This window comes from Periplaneta americana, chromosome 2 (genome assembly GCF_040183065.1).
Source record: "Periplaneta americana isolate PAMFEO1 chromosome 2, P.americana_PAMFEO1_priV1, whole genome shotgun sequence".
NCBI classification, from domain to species: Eukaryota; Metazoa; Arthropoda; class Insecta; order Blattodea; family Blattidae; genus Periplaneta; species Periplaneta americana.
Window position 1 is genome coordinate 146,534,993 of NC_091118.1, and position 16,527 is coordinate 146,551,519.

Sequence of the window (16,527 nt, forward strand, 5' to 3'; positions counted from 1 at the left end):
CTTTCCTCTCTTCTCCCTGCAAAATTTACTTAGGTCTCTTAAGTGGGACAATGTGAAGATGAGTGACCTTTAGGCTATGAGCTCACATAAAGGTTAAGATGAAGCCCAAGAGCCATTGCCTTTTAATTGATAATTCCTTCTCTCTCCTTCATTTCATTCATTCGTTGTTTCGGCTTAGCTACGCATGTATGTACTCTACGCAGTTGGGAGTGGTTCATTGCACATTGCTTGACGCCAGCGCCGGTTTTCTGCGTGTCGTAGTTGTGATTTCGTTGAGATGACTTAGAGATGTGTAGCGTAGAACGAAGAGTTTTGTATAGTTATGACACTTCGTGTAGCATATAGCGTGAAATAGGTTTCAAAGAAAATGTAAATTAAAAATCCTACACTGCTTTCCGGTACAAAATCACTGATAAAGTCGAGAGGTAGTCGCAAACTATTGTAGACATCCCGTTTACACAATATAGTAACAGATAGTAACAGAAGACAACATGTGTACTCGTGTCCGATACCTATTCATTTGCAATATCGTTACGAATAACATTGTGGGCAGGCGCCAGGGCAGAGACGCCCAAGCAATCGACGGCGAACACAGAGCCCGCCAGGGGTTGTTGCGCATGTTCCTCGTCAGTTAATCCGAGCCTGGAAGTCGCCACATACAGAGTATCAAGCCAGGGGCCGCCGAACATGAGTGAACAGACTCGAGTGGCCGGCATCAGAACACTTCTGAGCAGAGTGCCTGTCCTGGGATCCACATTTATAACCTGCAACATATCGAGACAGAACTTCTGTGTAACATAGTCCTATTATATTAATCTTTACATTTTATTTTAGAGATTCTAAATCAGATTTGTACTAATCTTCATTCCATATAAGAAGAATTCTCACGTAAACAAATGCACGTATCTGAAGCCCTTCCTATTGGTTGCAGGACAAAGAAACTCTTTATGACGCCTAGAAAGCGACGTTAAATAGTTTTCTGTCTGAAAGTACGCCTGTAATGTACAGGGTGTTTCCGAGGTGGTGTTACAAACTTTCAGGGATGATGGTGAAGGGCACATGTATCAATTTGAGATAAGGAACCATGGTCCGGAAATGACTGAGTCGAAAGTTATAAGCAAAAATAGTTGTGTGGAAATGGAATTGTAATTTGGCACCACATGCCCTCCTTCCCTTAACCTTTGGAACAGTCGTGGAAAGATGGTATGGGCCGGATGTCTCCTACATGGGTACTTCGTAGGTTGGCAAGTCTGATGTTGCATGCGCTGTAATTGTTAAGACTTTTTTTAATGCCGTGCATTTTGAAATTTTTGTCATTAACGCCTCTGTCTACTTTTTTTTTTTGGCGATTATGATACAGCATCCTGTTCAAAGGTCCCCATTACGTCGGATTCTCTTTGCCCAGTATGATAGGATGACATTTATTGAAGTAGGAAGGATGGATGAAGATGAAGATGATAATGAAGTTGAAGCTTATCCAGCATTTGCTCTTACTGAGTTGAAGGAAAACCTCGGAAAAACCTCAAACCCACCAGGCAACTTGTCGCAACTAGGATTCGATTCCGGGCCCACTAGTTTCGGTTTCAAGCACGCTGACCACTACTCCAAAGGGGCGATTAATTCATTATTTCTCCGATACTGCTGGACAATTATTCGTATTATACTTACCCTTCCGCCATTGAAGCACGCTATCCACAAGTTTCCTTTGTTGTCTATAGTCATTCCATCTGGAAACCCGGGAACGTTGTTTTCTGGCAAATTAAATACCTTCCTGCGATTAGCTGTAAATAAAAATTTATTTAAATAAATGTTATTGTGTATTAAATGTAAGAAAGTACAGAATTTTATACATAAGGGTCTACATCAATTACATACCAAAATTACATGCAGAATAAAGATTTTGTTTTACTAATAGCGGGTACTTGATTGTTCGTTATTTGCTCGTATGAAGTCAGTTGTGTAAACCAACTTGCCGTCAAAATCGTTACCCAGGATGCGTCATAGGAAGTTGGTCTACGCTACACCCGCGATGAAATGATGATTGAGATTTGTTAGGGTGCCACAGGGGAACCGGAGCTCCCGGAAAAAAAAACCCCTGTGTTACCTGGACCACGGACTTGCGCAACAAAAGTTATTAATCGGGGGTACGCCGAGGATCGAGCCCGGGTCCACAAGATTATATCCAGCGCTCTAGCCACTAGACCACCGTGATGCCGAATTAAGTATTACGTTGTTAAACTTAGGTTAAAATAATTATTTAATTCTACATAGAGAAATGTAGGCCTATTGACTTCGTAGTAAACTGTGGAATGTGCATGTATATGGTTATTCTTTATTTAACGAAACTTGTAAACTGCAAAGATAAACCTATTCAGTGTCGATGAAGCATGGTGATAAGTGATAATAAAGTAATAGTAAAATGGGAATGATAGATAAAAGGAGAAACAAAAATAAACTCCAATAATTATGTCATAAAGTGCATTCGTTTGTAACTTATGCTATACTTCACTAGAGGAACTTACATATCAGTCCATGTTCAAGATCGAAGTCAAAAACGTCTATCTGGAGAGTGCCAGTATCAATATAGTAGAGTAGAGTGTTGTCCTTGTTCCACACCAAACCATTGGAATTGGTAACATTTTGCACTTCAGTTATAGTTTCCGTGCTGTTTGGGTCCAAAAGGTAGAAAGCGGCTTGGTCTGGCACCACATGTCCTACCACAGGTTCGGGTCCAATTGTTCCTGAAATTAATATTATAATATTCATATAAATTGTTGTTGGTATATTTTTACAACTTGACGCTTCTTCCAAATATTTACGTCTTGTTTATTAAAGTAATACTATACTAAAAATCATTCCATAGCCATTTAACTTCCTTGAATTAAACTATTTACGAAGTAAAGTTCACATCCACTTTCTGATAAAGTATGAATGAATCATGGTGTAGAGTAAGGAACAGCGGAGATAATAACCGAATCTGCCACGAATCTATAATCGCCTCCAGTTGTACAAAGGCTTACAAATTTTGCTTCACAATCCAAATAACGAGAATTCAAACCGCTCAAGGCCAACAGACAGGTCGGATAAAAAATTCAAAGTAAAATTTCCACTGAAAAGAAAGCAAAGCTGGAGACACATCACACCAGTTTGTAGAAGATGGAAAAGATATTCAATCTGCAGAGTCCTCCGTATAGCCTATGATGCTACAGGAAGTACAGAATAGAGATGAACAACGATCGAAAAAGCGAGACTAACAGCGCCCGCAAAGCCGAAAACCCGCAAGACAATGTTGTATTACGTCGCGTCCTTGACGTAAAGACTTCAGAGTCTTCCGAGACTCGATATTGATCATCTCCCGAAGTCAGCAGTTGTTTATACTTGACTGAACTTTTATCTAGTTTGGCAACTGTTATATACTGTATGTATAAACAATCAAGTAGCCTATTTGAAACATCTCTTTCTTTCAGTGTATAATAATCCTTTCCCCAGTCTTTATTTAATTACTACGCCCTTATTAAAAAGCTAGGAATTTTCTTTTCATATGTTTAAGATCGACTGTGCAATCTCAAGTAAAAAGATATTAATGTCATGTTTTATGTTTCTTAGAAATGCAAATTTATTTGAGAATTTTTTTTCTACTTATATAACCATAGGTAATATCATATAATAGAACCAGAACATTTTGATAACTAAGATACTGTTCTGTTTTGTATTTTTGTCTCATTTAAACATTTATGTTATTTATTTCAAAGATGTACGTATGCTATTCACAGTTACGAAATCTTTCCACGCCGACCAAACGCTATTTCGTGAATGGCGAGCGAGACTCGAAGAGCACGAGAGTGACGAGTCGAGACTGGAAAGACAAATGCAGCGAACACAGCGAGCGAGAACGGCAGTTACTTTTGTTCATTATAGAAACATTGCTTCGCACAGTGCTTCTTCAAGGTCGTTTGTCGAGTGTTGTATGCGTGTTGTTGACCTCAGTTATTGTGAGAAACTGAAGAGATTACTCATTCGAGCGTAGTGTAACGCAAGCTATTGTTGTTTTTTTTTTTTTTTTTAATTCTTCGAGGAAACTGAAGGGATTACTCCCTTGGCGTCGGCCTTGCCGTCGTTCCAGCGGTTTCCACTCAGCCTAGAGCTCGTTTCCACAGATGCGATCACAGTGATGTTTTCACTGCGTGTCGTGATTGAGAATGTTGCGTTCTCATAGTGTAATGCAGGATAATTCTAACAAAATTATTTAAGAATAGTGTATAGCATATTGCAACGAGTTTTTGTAGTTTTAAGTTATGCAAAAATGATAAGAAAATATCTGAGAAGTCATTTCGAACATTTCGCAAGAAGGGATTAGTCGATATATATTCCAGCACAATCTTCAGAAATGTAAAAATTGTAATGAAGCAGAAGATGGACACTTTGAACATCTCTTATGACACAGAGACGATGCGCTTGTATTCATTCTTACGTTGTTTATAAACATTTTCCCCGCTGAACAGGTTTTAGAAACTGAAGTTGCTACCGTAGAAACAGCGGCCGATTTCGCGGTAACTGTGCGAAGAATATGGGCCTAACAGAAAATGCCGCTGAGCTTGCGATGTGTGGGAAGCGTTATCTAATTATGAAGAACCCTGTATTATTGTAAACGAAAGTCTTAGAATGCTATTTTTCATATTCATCACTTTTAAGACGATCTATCGAAACACGTGTGTTTTTTTCTTTCTCACAAGTTGTCACACATCAAAATTTGCAGGAAGTGATTGTGTTCATCCATCAACGCAACTGACACTAATGTGTTGTTGTTGTTGTTGTTGTTGTCTAATGCCAGGCGTTTGACAATAAAGTCATTTGACCTCTTGCACTAAAATATTTTTCAATGATATTATCATGGTCAGCCACTGAAGCACAGATTTTGAGGTGTTCCGAATCCATTTCTTGGTTTGAGTTGCACAATGGACAGTTAGGGGACTGATATATTCCAATTCTATGCAGGTGCTTGGCCAAACAATCATGGCCTGTTGCCAATCTAAATGCAGCTACAGACGATTTTCGTGGTAAATCGGGAATTAACTATGGATTTTGATGCAGAGAGTTCCATTTTTTCCCTTGGGGTTGTGTTATCAAATTTTGTTTGTTGAAGTCTAAGTATGTAGATTTAATAAATATTTTCACAGAGTAATACGTAGATTTAGTAACAGGTCTGTAAGTAGCAGTGCTGCCCTTCTTTGCTAAAGCATCCGCATTCTCGTTTCCCAACTGACACTAATCTATACTAATAATAAATCTGTAGTCGAAATTTTTCTGGTAATTTTCTATTTTCCAAAAATAATTGGTCCTAACATATATAATTAACCACCCTGAAACCGAAAATCGCTTTTTTGAAATTTTTGTTTGTGTCTGTCTGTATGTTTGTTACCTTTTCACGCGATAATGGCTGAACGGATTTCGATGAAAATTTGAATATAAATTAAGTTCGTTGTAACTTAGATTTTAGGCTATATGGCATTCAAAATACATTATTTAAAAGGGGGGTTATAAGGGGGCCTGAATTAAATAAATCGAAATATCTCGCTTATTATTGATTTTTGTGAAAAATGTTACATAACAAAAGTTTCTTTAAAAATAATTTCCGATAAGTTTTATTCCTTGAAAAAGTTTTATAGGACTGATATTTAATGAGATAAATGAGTTTTAAAATTAAAATAACTGCCATCTAAGGCTGTATAATGAATTAAAAAACAAATGACTTCGTCTATAAGGGGCCTTGGACAGCAGCAATGGAAAGCTATGAAAGATAGCCTACAGAGAATGTTTCTGTGTTTGTATGAAGTAATATCGGAAGCTAAATTAACCGATTTGTATAATTAATTATTATTTCACCACTGGAAAGTGTAGTTTCTCTAGATGGACATAATGCTATAATGTTATTACAGTAACTTCTGATATAATATAATGTAATATAATATAATATATGTAATGTAATATAATATAATCTAAGTTATTTGAAGGGTTCAGTACCATAGTGGGCCAAGCGCCATTTACTGAATACGTATAAAACAAGGGTTAAAATTAAGTTATTACCATAATTCAATGGAAACCTATAACAAGTAAAATAAAATATACACATTAAATCTAAATGATGTCAATCTTCATTAAACTATGGTTGCATGTAATAAAAATTAAGAAACATGTTAAAGGAATTGTCATTGCACCAAATGAGTGCTCTGGACCAAAATGATCGCATTTTAATTATTTGGATGCAATTTAAATTAAGTAACATATTAAACGATTTATCCTTCTATCAAACACGAATGTTCCCTGGATCAAATGTCCTATTTTAATTATATAATTACTTTATATTCATTTCTAACGGGTGCAGCGGTGCGCACGGGTACGGCTAGTGTATAATAAGTTGTCACCAACTCTGATATTAATATCGTTGCATTGCTCTTAAAAGTCAATAATACTGCTGACACGTGTTCGTGCGCGCCAACTCTTTTAGTGAGATAATTTTGAACCAAAGCAAGTTATGAAGTTTAAATTTAATAAATTCATTTATCCCGGAATCTTTTGAATGGTAGTGTAGTGTATGTCTCATCTTAATGGTTAACTGTGACTCAAAGCTAGCATATCCAACTAAAAAATCCAGCCGATCCAAATTATTTTTCAGGCAGGACAGTGTACATTTATTTTCATCCGATCGAAGCTAAATGTGCCCTTGCCTTGTGTTTATTCGGTGTGTATGAATCTATAACTTTACACGATGCTGGTAACATGACGAAAGCGTTGCGTTACTCGCGAGTGCCCCGTATTAGTGTGTAACGGAATGGGCCTAAAAATCCCAATTCTTGCAATAGATAATGATGATAATGATGATGATGGCGATGACGATAATGATTATATAAGCTTCTGTTTTAAAAGATCCAAGAGACAAGTCAGTTGAAGGGATAGAAAAACTATATTAGAGACTTTCTCTTAGTATCGGGTAGAATATATTCCAGAGCTGTAAGAAAATTTTGAGTAATGTATGGGATTTCTGGAGTTCCTACTCTAAAATAGTACCCTAATTATGACCCTTTAAAACTAACTGGTCATTATGTCCTTATCTTATCATTTAAATGTTGTAAATGTTAGCTAAATATGTCCCCTGTTTTTGTTATCAACATGCCTTGGTTATTATGATAATACTTTACACACCTGCTGGGAGCTCCTGTTGGTTGGCACAATAATAACAAGAGTCCCGATATGCTATATAAAGCAAAAACATATTGTAATTTGTACACGAATATGCACGAAGGCTGTTGAAGTATTCACTAAGACTTTACAATAAAATTGCAGTTAATATAACGATACTTGTATTACGACGAAACGTCTTTCGAATAAATTTACCTTATTCTCTGCTGTTACATTGGATAGTGAAGTCCTTCTCAAAGAAATTTCTACGTCTGGAGTTGAAGTATACTTATACATTAAACATGTTTCTTAAGTCACAGAATGTTACCGGTATTCACGTGTTACAGAAACGAGATGGGTTGTCAAAGCCACGTAAAATTAAGTAAAATAAGTATTTAGGTTTTTTAGTCGGCTATATAGCCAGCTTAATGGTCCCGCGCCGTGGCGTCGTGGTCTAAGGCATCCTGCCATAGGACTCACGTTACTGAATGCGCGCTGGTTCGATTCCTCACGGGGGAAGAAATTTTCTCATAAAATTTCGGCAAGTGTATGGGACCGGTGCTCACCCAGCATCGTGATGCACTTGGGGAACTACGATAGGTAGCGAAAAGCCGGTTTCTCAAACCAGCTATAACGGTTGGGGGGATCATCATGCTAATCACACGATACCTCTATTCTGGTTGGATGATCGTCCACTTCTGCTTCGGCATGTGGACGTGAGGCCAACAGCCGGCTGGTCGGTCTTGGCCCTTCATGGGCTGTAGCGCCAGGGATTTTTTTACATAGCCTAACGACGCTGTATCAACTGCTAGGCTATTTAGTGTGAATAGAATTGGTGATAGCGAGATGAGAATTCAACATGTAATTACCTGACATTTGCTATACCGTTGGGAAAAACCTCGCATAAAACACAACCAATCAATGTAGAACTGAAACCCATGCCCGAGAGCAACTCCGAATCAGCTGGTAAACGCGTCTACCGTTTGAGCTACACCAGTGATTATGATTTTTCTTTCAGCAGTTATTATACTAAAAGTTTAGTGATTTATACAAACCAGAAAAGAGATTAATAAAATTATGTATTTTCTTTTACAACTAAATAAACATGTATAAAACATACAGAGCGTTCTCCAGGAGGCAGATTTCGCTCAGGTAAAATGCCTTCGGCCTTTTACTGTTAAAGATCAAACACGACTGCCAAGGATATTGTGGGTACATTTCTCCCAGATCGATTGTCTTCATGTTTCGTAGTATGGACAGATAACACAGGCTAATGGGACGTCAAGGTTAGATCATTAGTAGCCTATTATAAACTTACAGCTGACTTTAAGTGCAGTTCAGTTTAATTCGTGGGATTGCAATACACCTTAGATGACCTAATCTTCATTTTTTTTTGTGATTCCTACAATATATTGCGAAGAAATCGTACAAAAAGTGATGTTCTATATTTACAGCAGTCGATAGTTCCAGTACTTATTGTAAAGGTAGGCCTATAAATTAGATCTGTAATGTAATGTACAAATCTCGAGATTTTATCGCCGAAAGCTGACACGCTCCTATAGCGGTGCCGTATTAAGCAAAACCTCATTCCAGGCGTAGCTACGATCTTAAAAAAAGTTTTGTCGCACAGATGCTTTACAAGTTCCAGAAAGGAGGCAGTGCGCATGATCAGAGGACGAGCGACTTGGGTCACAAGAGAAGGACTAGTTGAGGTAATAAAATTAGTTTTGTTTCGTTGTATGTCTGATCATGCGCATTGCTTCCTTTTTGGGACTTTGTGCGACAAAACTTTTTTAAGACTGTACATCCACTATTTTACAATGCAAATGTGTAGCCTATTTATGTGAACAATAAAATACATTTAAATCGTTGGGCAACAATAGTAACCGTCAAAGAATATGTGTTTTATATGCTGTCAGAATACATTTATTTTCTTTATAAATCAGGAGTAAGAATAAGCTTAACGCACCTGCCCAGAGACGTCCCTTGGCGTCGGCCTTGCCGTCGTTCCAGCGGTTTCCACTCAGCCTAGAGCTCGTTTCCACAGATGCGATTACAGTGATGTTTTCACTGCGTGTCGTGTTTGAGAATGTCGCGTTCTCATAGTTCCACGAGAGCACCACAACGTCGTGGCCGCGTGTTGCTACGAGTTTTCTAGCTTTTGTTCCTTCCACTGGTATTACGATGCTCACACCACCACCCTCTGAAAACAAAGCAAATCCAGAAATAGAACCAGCAGCGTACCTAACAGTAATGTTATTATTTATCTCGAGAAAGAACAGACATGAGAATCATATATATATTTTTTTTACTAACGGCGGATACTTTGACCATTCGTCATTCATCCATATAAAGCAGTTGTGTAAACCAATTTACCGACAGAGGGTGCGCTATATTAGGCTCGTCTACACTACAGCCACAATGAGATGAGATGATGGAGATTTTTTGGGATGCTACAGGGAATCGGAGAAAATCTCTGTGTCACCTGGACCACGGGCTTGCCCAACACAAGTTTCAAATCCGGGTATTCTGGGGAACGAACCATGGTCCACAAGTTTATAAGTCTCTAAAATAAATAAATTATTGTAAATCATGTAACGCAGTATACTAGTCTACAAAAAAAGTAGTCATGATAATGAAGTTCTAAACCATTTTGAATAACAGGACAGAAGCGTACGTATTTGTCACGCCATAGATATATTTTACTCCGGTAATAGCAGCGATGTATGTACAGTTAAATAAAAAAGAAATGGGCCGCTTAATTTTACAACATTCCAGATACAATGCATTTCGCATGTGCAGTAAACAAAAGCTCCTGTATATATGCTATCTGTGGACAGTCTTGCGAAACTTGTTGCCTACATACAGGAGGACTGCCATCAAGACTCGGTCCATTACTTTTTTCTCGTACTACTGTATATTTTTTATGACTATAATTTTAGCATACCAGCAGACATAGGAAAAGTTTAGATATGATCTTAGGTCAAGACTCTTCGGAGACTTTAAGTGCTAAAGGAAGAAAAGGTGAGCATTGGAGAAATTTAATGTAAGTATGTCTTGTAAAATCCTCCTCAGTGAATGGAATAGTATTTTTTAGGTACAAATACAGAAAAGTCGTATTCAATTTACAGCAGGAAATGGAACATTTTAGTTTCTGATAGGACAGTTGGTGTATATGCGTGGCCTTATAGCTACCATGCTGACCATGAATAGATAAAGAATTCATTTTTTATTCATAATAATGATTAGAAATTGACTTAGCCCAGGTTTAAAATTTTCAACATATGAACAAAGTTCCAAGACATAATATAATCCTTTACAATGTGATGTCAATTTCAGAGTTTGAAACCATTTTTAAACTTTAAATTGGTCAAACATTCTACAACTAACCTAGCTGTAGGATACTTCCTCAGAAAGCAAAAAATAAACTTAAAATTACAACGCTTCGGAACGACTTACAGTTTCCATTCTCAAGTACTGTAACCGTGTATTAGGAAGTATTTCAGAAATTTCGATGAGTTTCAAATTTCAAACACGGTGGAAAAATAAAAAATCTTTAAATACAATAAAATTCAGTTACCGCAATTATATACATTTAGGCTATATAAATTCTATTTAAATTTTTTAAAAATAATTATTTAAATTTTCTTGAGCTTAGATGTGCAATAAATCACGAAACAAAGTTTTGAATATATCTCATACACATTTCGTGCCTCTGAAGAAGCTTCTAAAATATGTTCTTAGTTTTAATTATAATATATTGCTGTAATATTTTGTTCTTATCATTCACGTTACTGCGTAAGAGCAAAGTGAACTTTATGGAGTGTATGACGTTTATTGTACAAAAGTCTGGCATGAAGATAACATATGTCATAGACGAGCTATAAATATTTATTCTTACACGTACGAGAATCCCCAAGATTAATTTATATCTTGTCTAAATTTCACGGTATATGCATAAATACTTTGAAAAGTTAATTAATATATCCCCACATTTGATCCACATCTCAATAGTAACCTATATTCCCTATTCCTGGAATGAAAAACAGTCGCTTACATCCAACAAATCTAGCCTATCTTTATTAAAACAAATCGACATCAGCTATTAGTATGTATCAACAAGAGGATGACAGGCACGTGCAGAAGTCTTACACTCACGTTGGCACAGTAGCGGCCGGTGATCGAAACCCTCGGTGAGGCCAGATGCAACTAGTTTAAGTGCCTCCGATAGGAAATGTTTATTTATGATATTAATTATTATTGTTATTATATTATTAATATCATTATTATTGTATTTTTATTATTATTATTATTATTATTATTATTAGCCTACTATTAACGAAAAATAATAATTTCACTCACCAAATAAGCTGTTATGCTGTGAGTTTCCTAGTGATTGTTTCAGTGTGATCAAGCAACCCATATTATGTGTTGAAAATTCCCTTTCTTTCTTTCTTTCTTTCTTTCTTTCTTTTTTTCTTTTCTTTCTTTCTTTCTTTCTTTCTTTCTTTTGTTTTCATTTTTTTCCCTTGACAGCAAGGCCAACAGAGAAGTTTATTTTGCACCACAATACCACTTAATCATTTATGTTGCCCATACCAGGATGCAATAGAAACTCTCGTTTTAATATTATCTGTCAGAAAAATTGTCAGCGATGTCGTAGGTATCTCGGTAGATTCTCTCTTTATTTAAAACTTCATTTCTTTCAATATTATTTCTTCTCGAAAAAGGACACTCTAACAATGAATTAACTACACCAGCATTATTTCTCGCATTTGTATCTGTTTATATTTTCTCGAAATACATAACAACATTGGCCCGATTCACTACTGTATAAAATACTACGAAGTACAATAGTATTACAACACCCTAGCTTAAGTCATAAACTAAGACATAAGGGGAGGGAATAATATGGGTCTCTGCCTGCCAAAGAGCTGGAATTTTTGTTATTTATGGCCTATTTAGGAAGACAAGTCACCATTGCTATTCCCACCCCACACTACCCTTGAGGCGGCCCATGGATAGGAGGAGTGAAACCTGACCAGACCACGAGGCCAGACGAATTGTGCCTCAGCTACAACGTTTTAAGCGCAAGCTCAAAGCCCGCGAAAATACAGGAAATTCAAAAGCTAGACCCGTCACGAGCGATTCTGGCCTCAGGAACAAATTTTACTGCAAAACAGGTCTATATACATCACAAAGTTTTCAAATGCTTCTACACCGATATATGCTTCATTCAAATAACTAATACATTATATAAAAACACAAAATTCGATTTCAGTTAAGCCAAGTGACTGAGGCCCGGCCTCACTCGCCTCAGTCAATCAGCCGCCACTGCGTTGACATGGTTATATGCCCCTATACTATGCTCCATCTCTCACAGGCTTCGAAAGTCGTACTCGAGATTTAATGAGGATTTAATTTCTTTTCGTGAACATGCACTTACCGAGAGTTGCTTGCGTCACTTGGTTGGTGGCGGGATCGTATCTGTTCACCTTCTCAGCCTCGATGTCCACGAAGAACAGACTCTGGGTCTCCACATCCCAGTGTGGGCCCTCGGCGTGCAGCACGGGTTGCGTCGCTTGCGTAATTATTGGCTCTCCTTCAGAACACTTTCGCTTGTGATGCGCAGCGCTGTACAAAGCAACAAAACAATTTGTATTAGGCACAGGTGCTGGATTTTTACAAAAGACATTGGGATGTATTTATGAATTTTCATTTTTCATCAGTAGGCCTAAGTATCTGATGTTTTGTTGGTTCGAATCTGCTTCAACTCTGAAAAGTGTGCATTTCTGCAAAGTGCGAGTAAATACTATAAAAACATTATCTTTGATGTTAAACGCGAAATTAAATTTTTGTTAATGTTGTATTTTTGGCAAGCAATCATTTTCCTGTTATGAACGCCTGGGAATTTCGTTGACGAATATGGCATTTTCCATGACAACGTTATTCACAAAATTCATTAGAAAAATAAACACTTGGATTGTTTGCAAAGTTTGCTATCAATACAAATTAATTTTATAAAATTTTCTCGGACATATATGAAATGTGATGAGACTTTTATCACTACTATTCAGTACATATAATTTGATTCTGACAGAATAAAGGAATAACTCCGGAAAACAGCGTACAAATTCGTTGCAAGTTCCCATTAGACGATGTCTGGTCTGTAACGTATATATACGAAGCTCATATTCTCATAGGTCTATATAGGTTTAGTTTCTTTAATTCTAATAAACACACACAAAATATTCTTTATATATTCTGTCTTCTCTTCTTTATTTAGGATGAGTGAATTAAAGATCCCACTTCTCATAAGAATGAAATATTTATGTTAAATGTGATCTACTTATTTGTTTTGAACTGAGAGCATGTTTCTCTTATGTAGCAACAAAATGATAAATATGAAATTCATGGAATCTTAAAAATATTAAATTTATAAATTCAAAATGAGAAATTTTCTAATTTAAAAATTCTAGACATCATCTCCTTATATTTTAATTAGATAGAGATGAGAGAAGAGTTCGGGGCAAAAAAAGGTATCAGATGATATCGACATATATGAATCATATGTGGAGACAAAGAGAACGGCAGAAAATAGGAAAAACTTGAAGAACACGAGTTTGCAGTGAAACACCTGCCCTTGGGTAGGAAACTATGAATGAATGGGTGCGCAGGAAAGCAGTATAATCATTGTATCCTATTTTTAAAAGGAATTGGTGATTGGATGCAAGGAAATAGTTATTTCTGTACGTACTGGTCATTCCTTCTCTTCGTTAATAAACGATAAAGCACATTTTTCCAGAGACAATTTTTACTTTACTGCGGGCTATGATGGTATGATATCATTTCTCATGCAAAAATTACGACATAAAGAGTTTTAAGTTTACAGCTGTAGAGTAACATTTAGAATGCCTGACCGTAAAACGAGTGGGCCCGGGTTCAAATTCTGGTTGGGACAAATTACCTGGTTAAGGTTTATCCGGGGTTTTCCCTCAACCCATAAGGAGCAAATGCTAGGTAACTTTAGGCGCTGGACTCATTTAGCTGGCATTATCACCTTCATCTCATTCAGACGCTAAATAACCACAAGAGTTGATAAAGCGTCGTGAAATAATCAATTAAAAATAGAAATTTCTCAAGCTGAATGCACCATGCAGCCAACGCTGATATTGTAATATTTGAACAGAAGACCCTACAAATAACCTTAGATGTTGATAAAGCGTCGTAAAATAACCTACTAAAAAAAAAAGACCCTACAATGTAGTCTTTCGCCCGTTGTTCCTAGTCGTGCAGGAAGTGAAGTAGTGACCAGTAACTTTGTGTGCAAAGCTGACAGGCAAGGAGGAGACGGAATTTTAAAAGACTGTTGAAGTGAAACATCTGTATGCAGGGTACGAGTCGACTTCTGCGAAACAAAATTCTGTGACGGAAGTTTCAAGAGTCCAAGTCTGTTAGAGTATTAAAAGAATCCTGTCTTGAGATTTCTATCTTCAAACAATCTTGATATATATTTAGAGTCCCTATTTCTTTCTATAACCAATTTAGATCTACGTAATATGTTTACTTCTGATTGTAATTTTTTTAATTAGTTCGATTTTAGAGCAGTTTTATCTACAAATACAATGAATTTGTTTTAAATCGATGTATAGCCTTCAGCATATTGTTACATAAATATTTTATTTTCCTCTCCAGGATTATTCCTAGGCTACTATCAATCCCCATCTCCATTCTCGCTGCCAAATTGGACGCGTTCCATGGTACACCTAGAAATTTATTTTAAAAGATATACTTCTTATTGGACATTTCTTTACTCTTGAAAATCAATTCCCGTGTATTGTGTTTCAACCCGCGAACCTCAGATTCAATGAAAACATGGAATCACTGAGATCGACGGCCTTACATCTTAATACAGTAATTCGTAAATACATTTTTGTTTTGATTTATAGACCTACTATACCAGTTCCCTTTCGAGGCTTGGACTGCCCTCACATGTAGATGGGTCCATTGTGCTACGCGAGATGGAATATTGTGCATGTCCTAAGGCCCTCCCACTCTACAGATCCCCCTATGGGCCGCCCTCGAACTCCCTTATAGACTACAGAATCCCTTTGCCTTTCCACTGCGGTTTCTCAACCTCGGTTCTACAATGTACCATGAGCTCACGGGAAAGCCAACGGTACATAGCACTACCACCAGCAATTAATGACGACTTACAACGGGGTCGCAAGCCCGAAACGGAGATGTTGATAAAAGATGGAAATAAAAATTACAAATTCCAACAGATTCTTCTAATTCCTTTTAAAAAAAGTTGCATTCATGTATCTGCACACATATCTAACAAAAATTTCATGGTCCCATGCAAAGAAACCTAAGTTTGTTAGTGTATGACTTACAAATCAGAAAATCATTCGTTTCAGGTGAGAAAAAAAAAACTAACTTCGAAGTCACCCGTTCAAAATAAGCATTGACATATCAAAAATTGATAAGTTGAAAATTTTTAAAATTTTTGAAGATTTTTATAATTTCTGAAAATTTTTTAAAATTTTGAAAACTGAAAGTTTTTCAAATTTTTGCGATTTTTTTTAATTTTTGCAAATTAAAAAAATGCAGATGAAGTTGAGAGTGTTAGTATAGAGGAAAACGGGAGTACCCTAATGAAACCATCTAAAAATCTGCTCTATCCACTACAAATTCCATCATGATCTGTCAGAGATCGAATCCAGGTTGCCTTGATGGAAGGCCAATGCGCTAGCAGCTGAGCCACAGACACTCCGTTCTTTTGACTTGATATTTTATATCCTCTAAAAGTACTTACCATGACTGCAGTACTACAAACGTCGCCAATAACTGGAGAGCAGCTTGCAGGATACTTGTCATGGTCAAACCAAAATACGTAACTAGCTAGAGTGTGACAAAGGAAGCTCAGTTTGGTCTGTTTGGTCCTGAAGCGAGAGAGCTACTCTACACCTCGAATGTTGGTGAGCTTTAAATACCTGCACTGTCCCATTGTTATCAGATGTTTTTGAAAACCGGTACCAATATGATTAATTTGGTATGTAATGTCCTTGAAGTATCAGTAACATGTACGATAAGAATGAAAAACTTTCTACCGGACTGTGTAATCATGTAAGCTAAACGCATAAACAACTGACGTCAAAAACATACAGGAAATTGCCATATTTTAATTCTGCAATTTCCTGTTGAATATCCGATATCTGACGTAAAGTGTAATTTCTTGAAAGCCGTATTAATCGCAAAAGGCAACATTTAGATCTTGGTCTAAAGTAACCTTCAAATTTTCATTCTGTTTTCAACATTGGAAACAGTCTAAACGGCGCAAATTTGACT

General features: G+C 36.8%; 1 protein-coding gene across 1 annotated transcript; it reads right to left on the reverse strand.

Moving 5' to 3' along the window:
• Positions 1 to 362: 362 nt before the first annotated feature.
• Positions 363 to 16,152, reverse strand: LOC138694662 (regucalcin-like). Its single transcript, XM_069818618.1, has 6 exons — positions 15,995 to 16,152; positions 12,623 to 12,810; positions 9,146 to 9,379; positions 2,523 to 2,741; positions 1,669 to 1,781; positions 363 to 764 (listed from the first exon to the last, which is right to left on the reverse strand). The coding sequence occupies exons 1-6, from the start codon at positions 16,054 to 16,056 to the stop codon at positions 513 to 515; spliced, it is 1,068 nt and encodes a 355-aa protein (XP_069674719.1). The 5' UTR covers positions 16,057 to 16,152; the 3' UTR covers positions 363 to 512.
• Between the last annotated feature and the right edge of the window lie 375 nt (positions 16,153 to 16,527).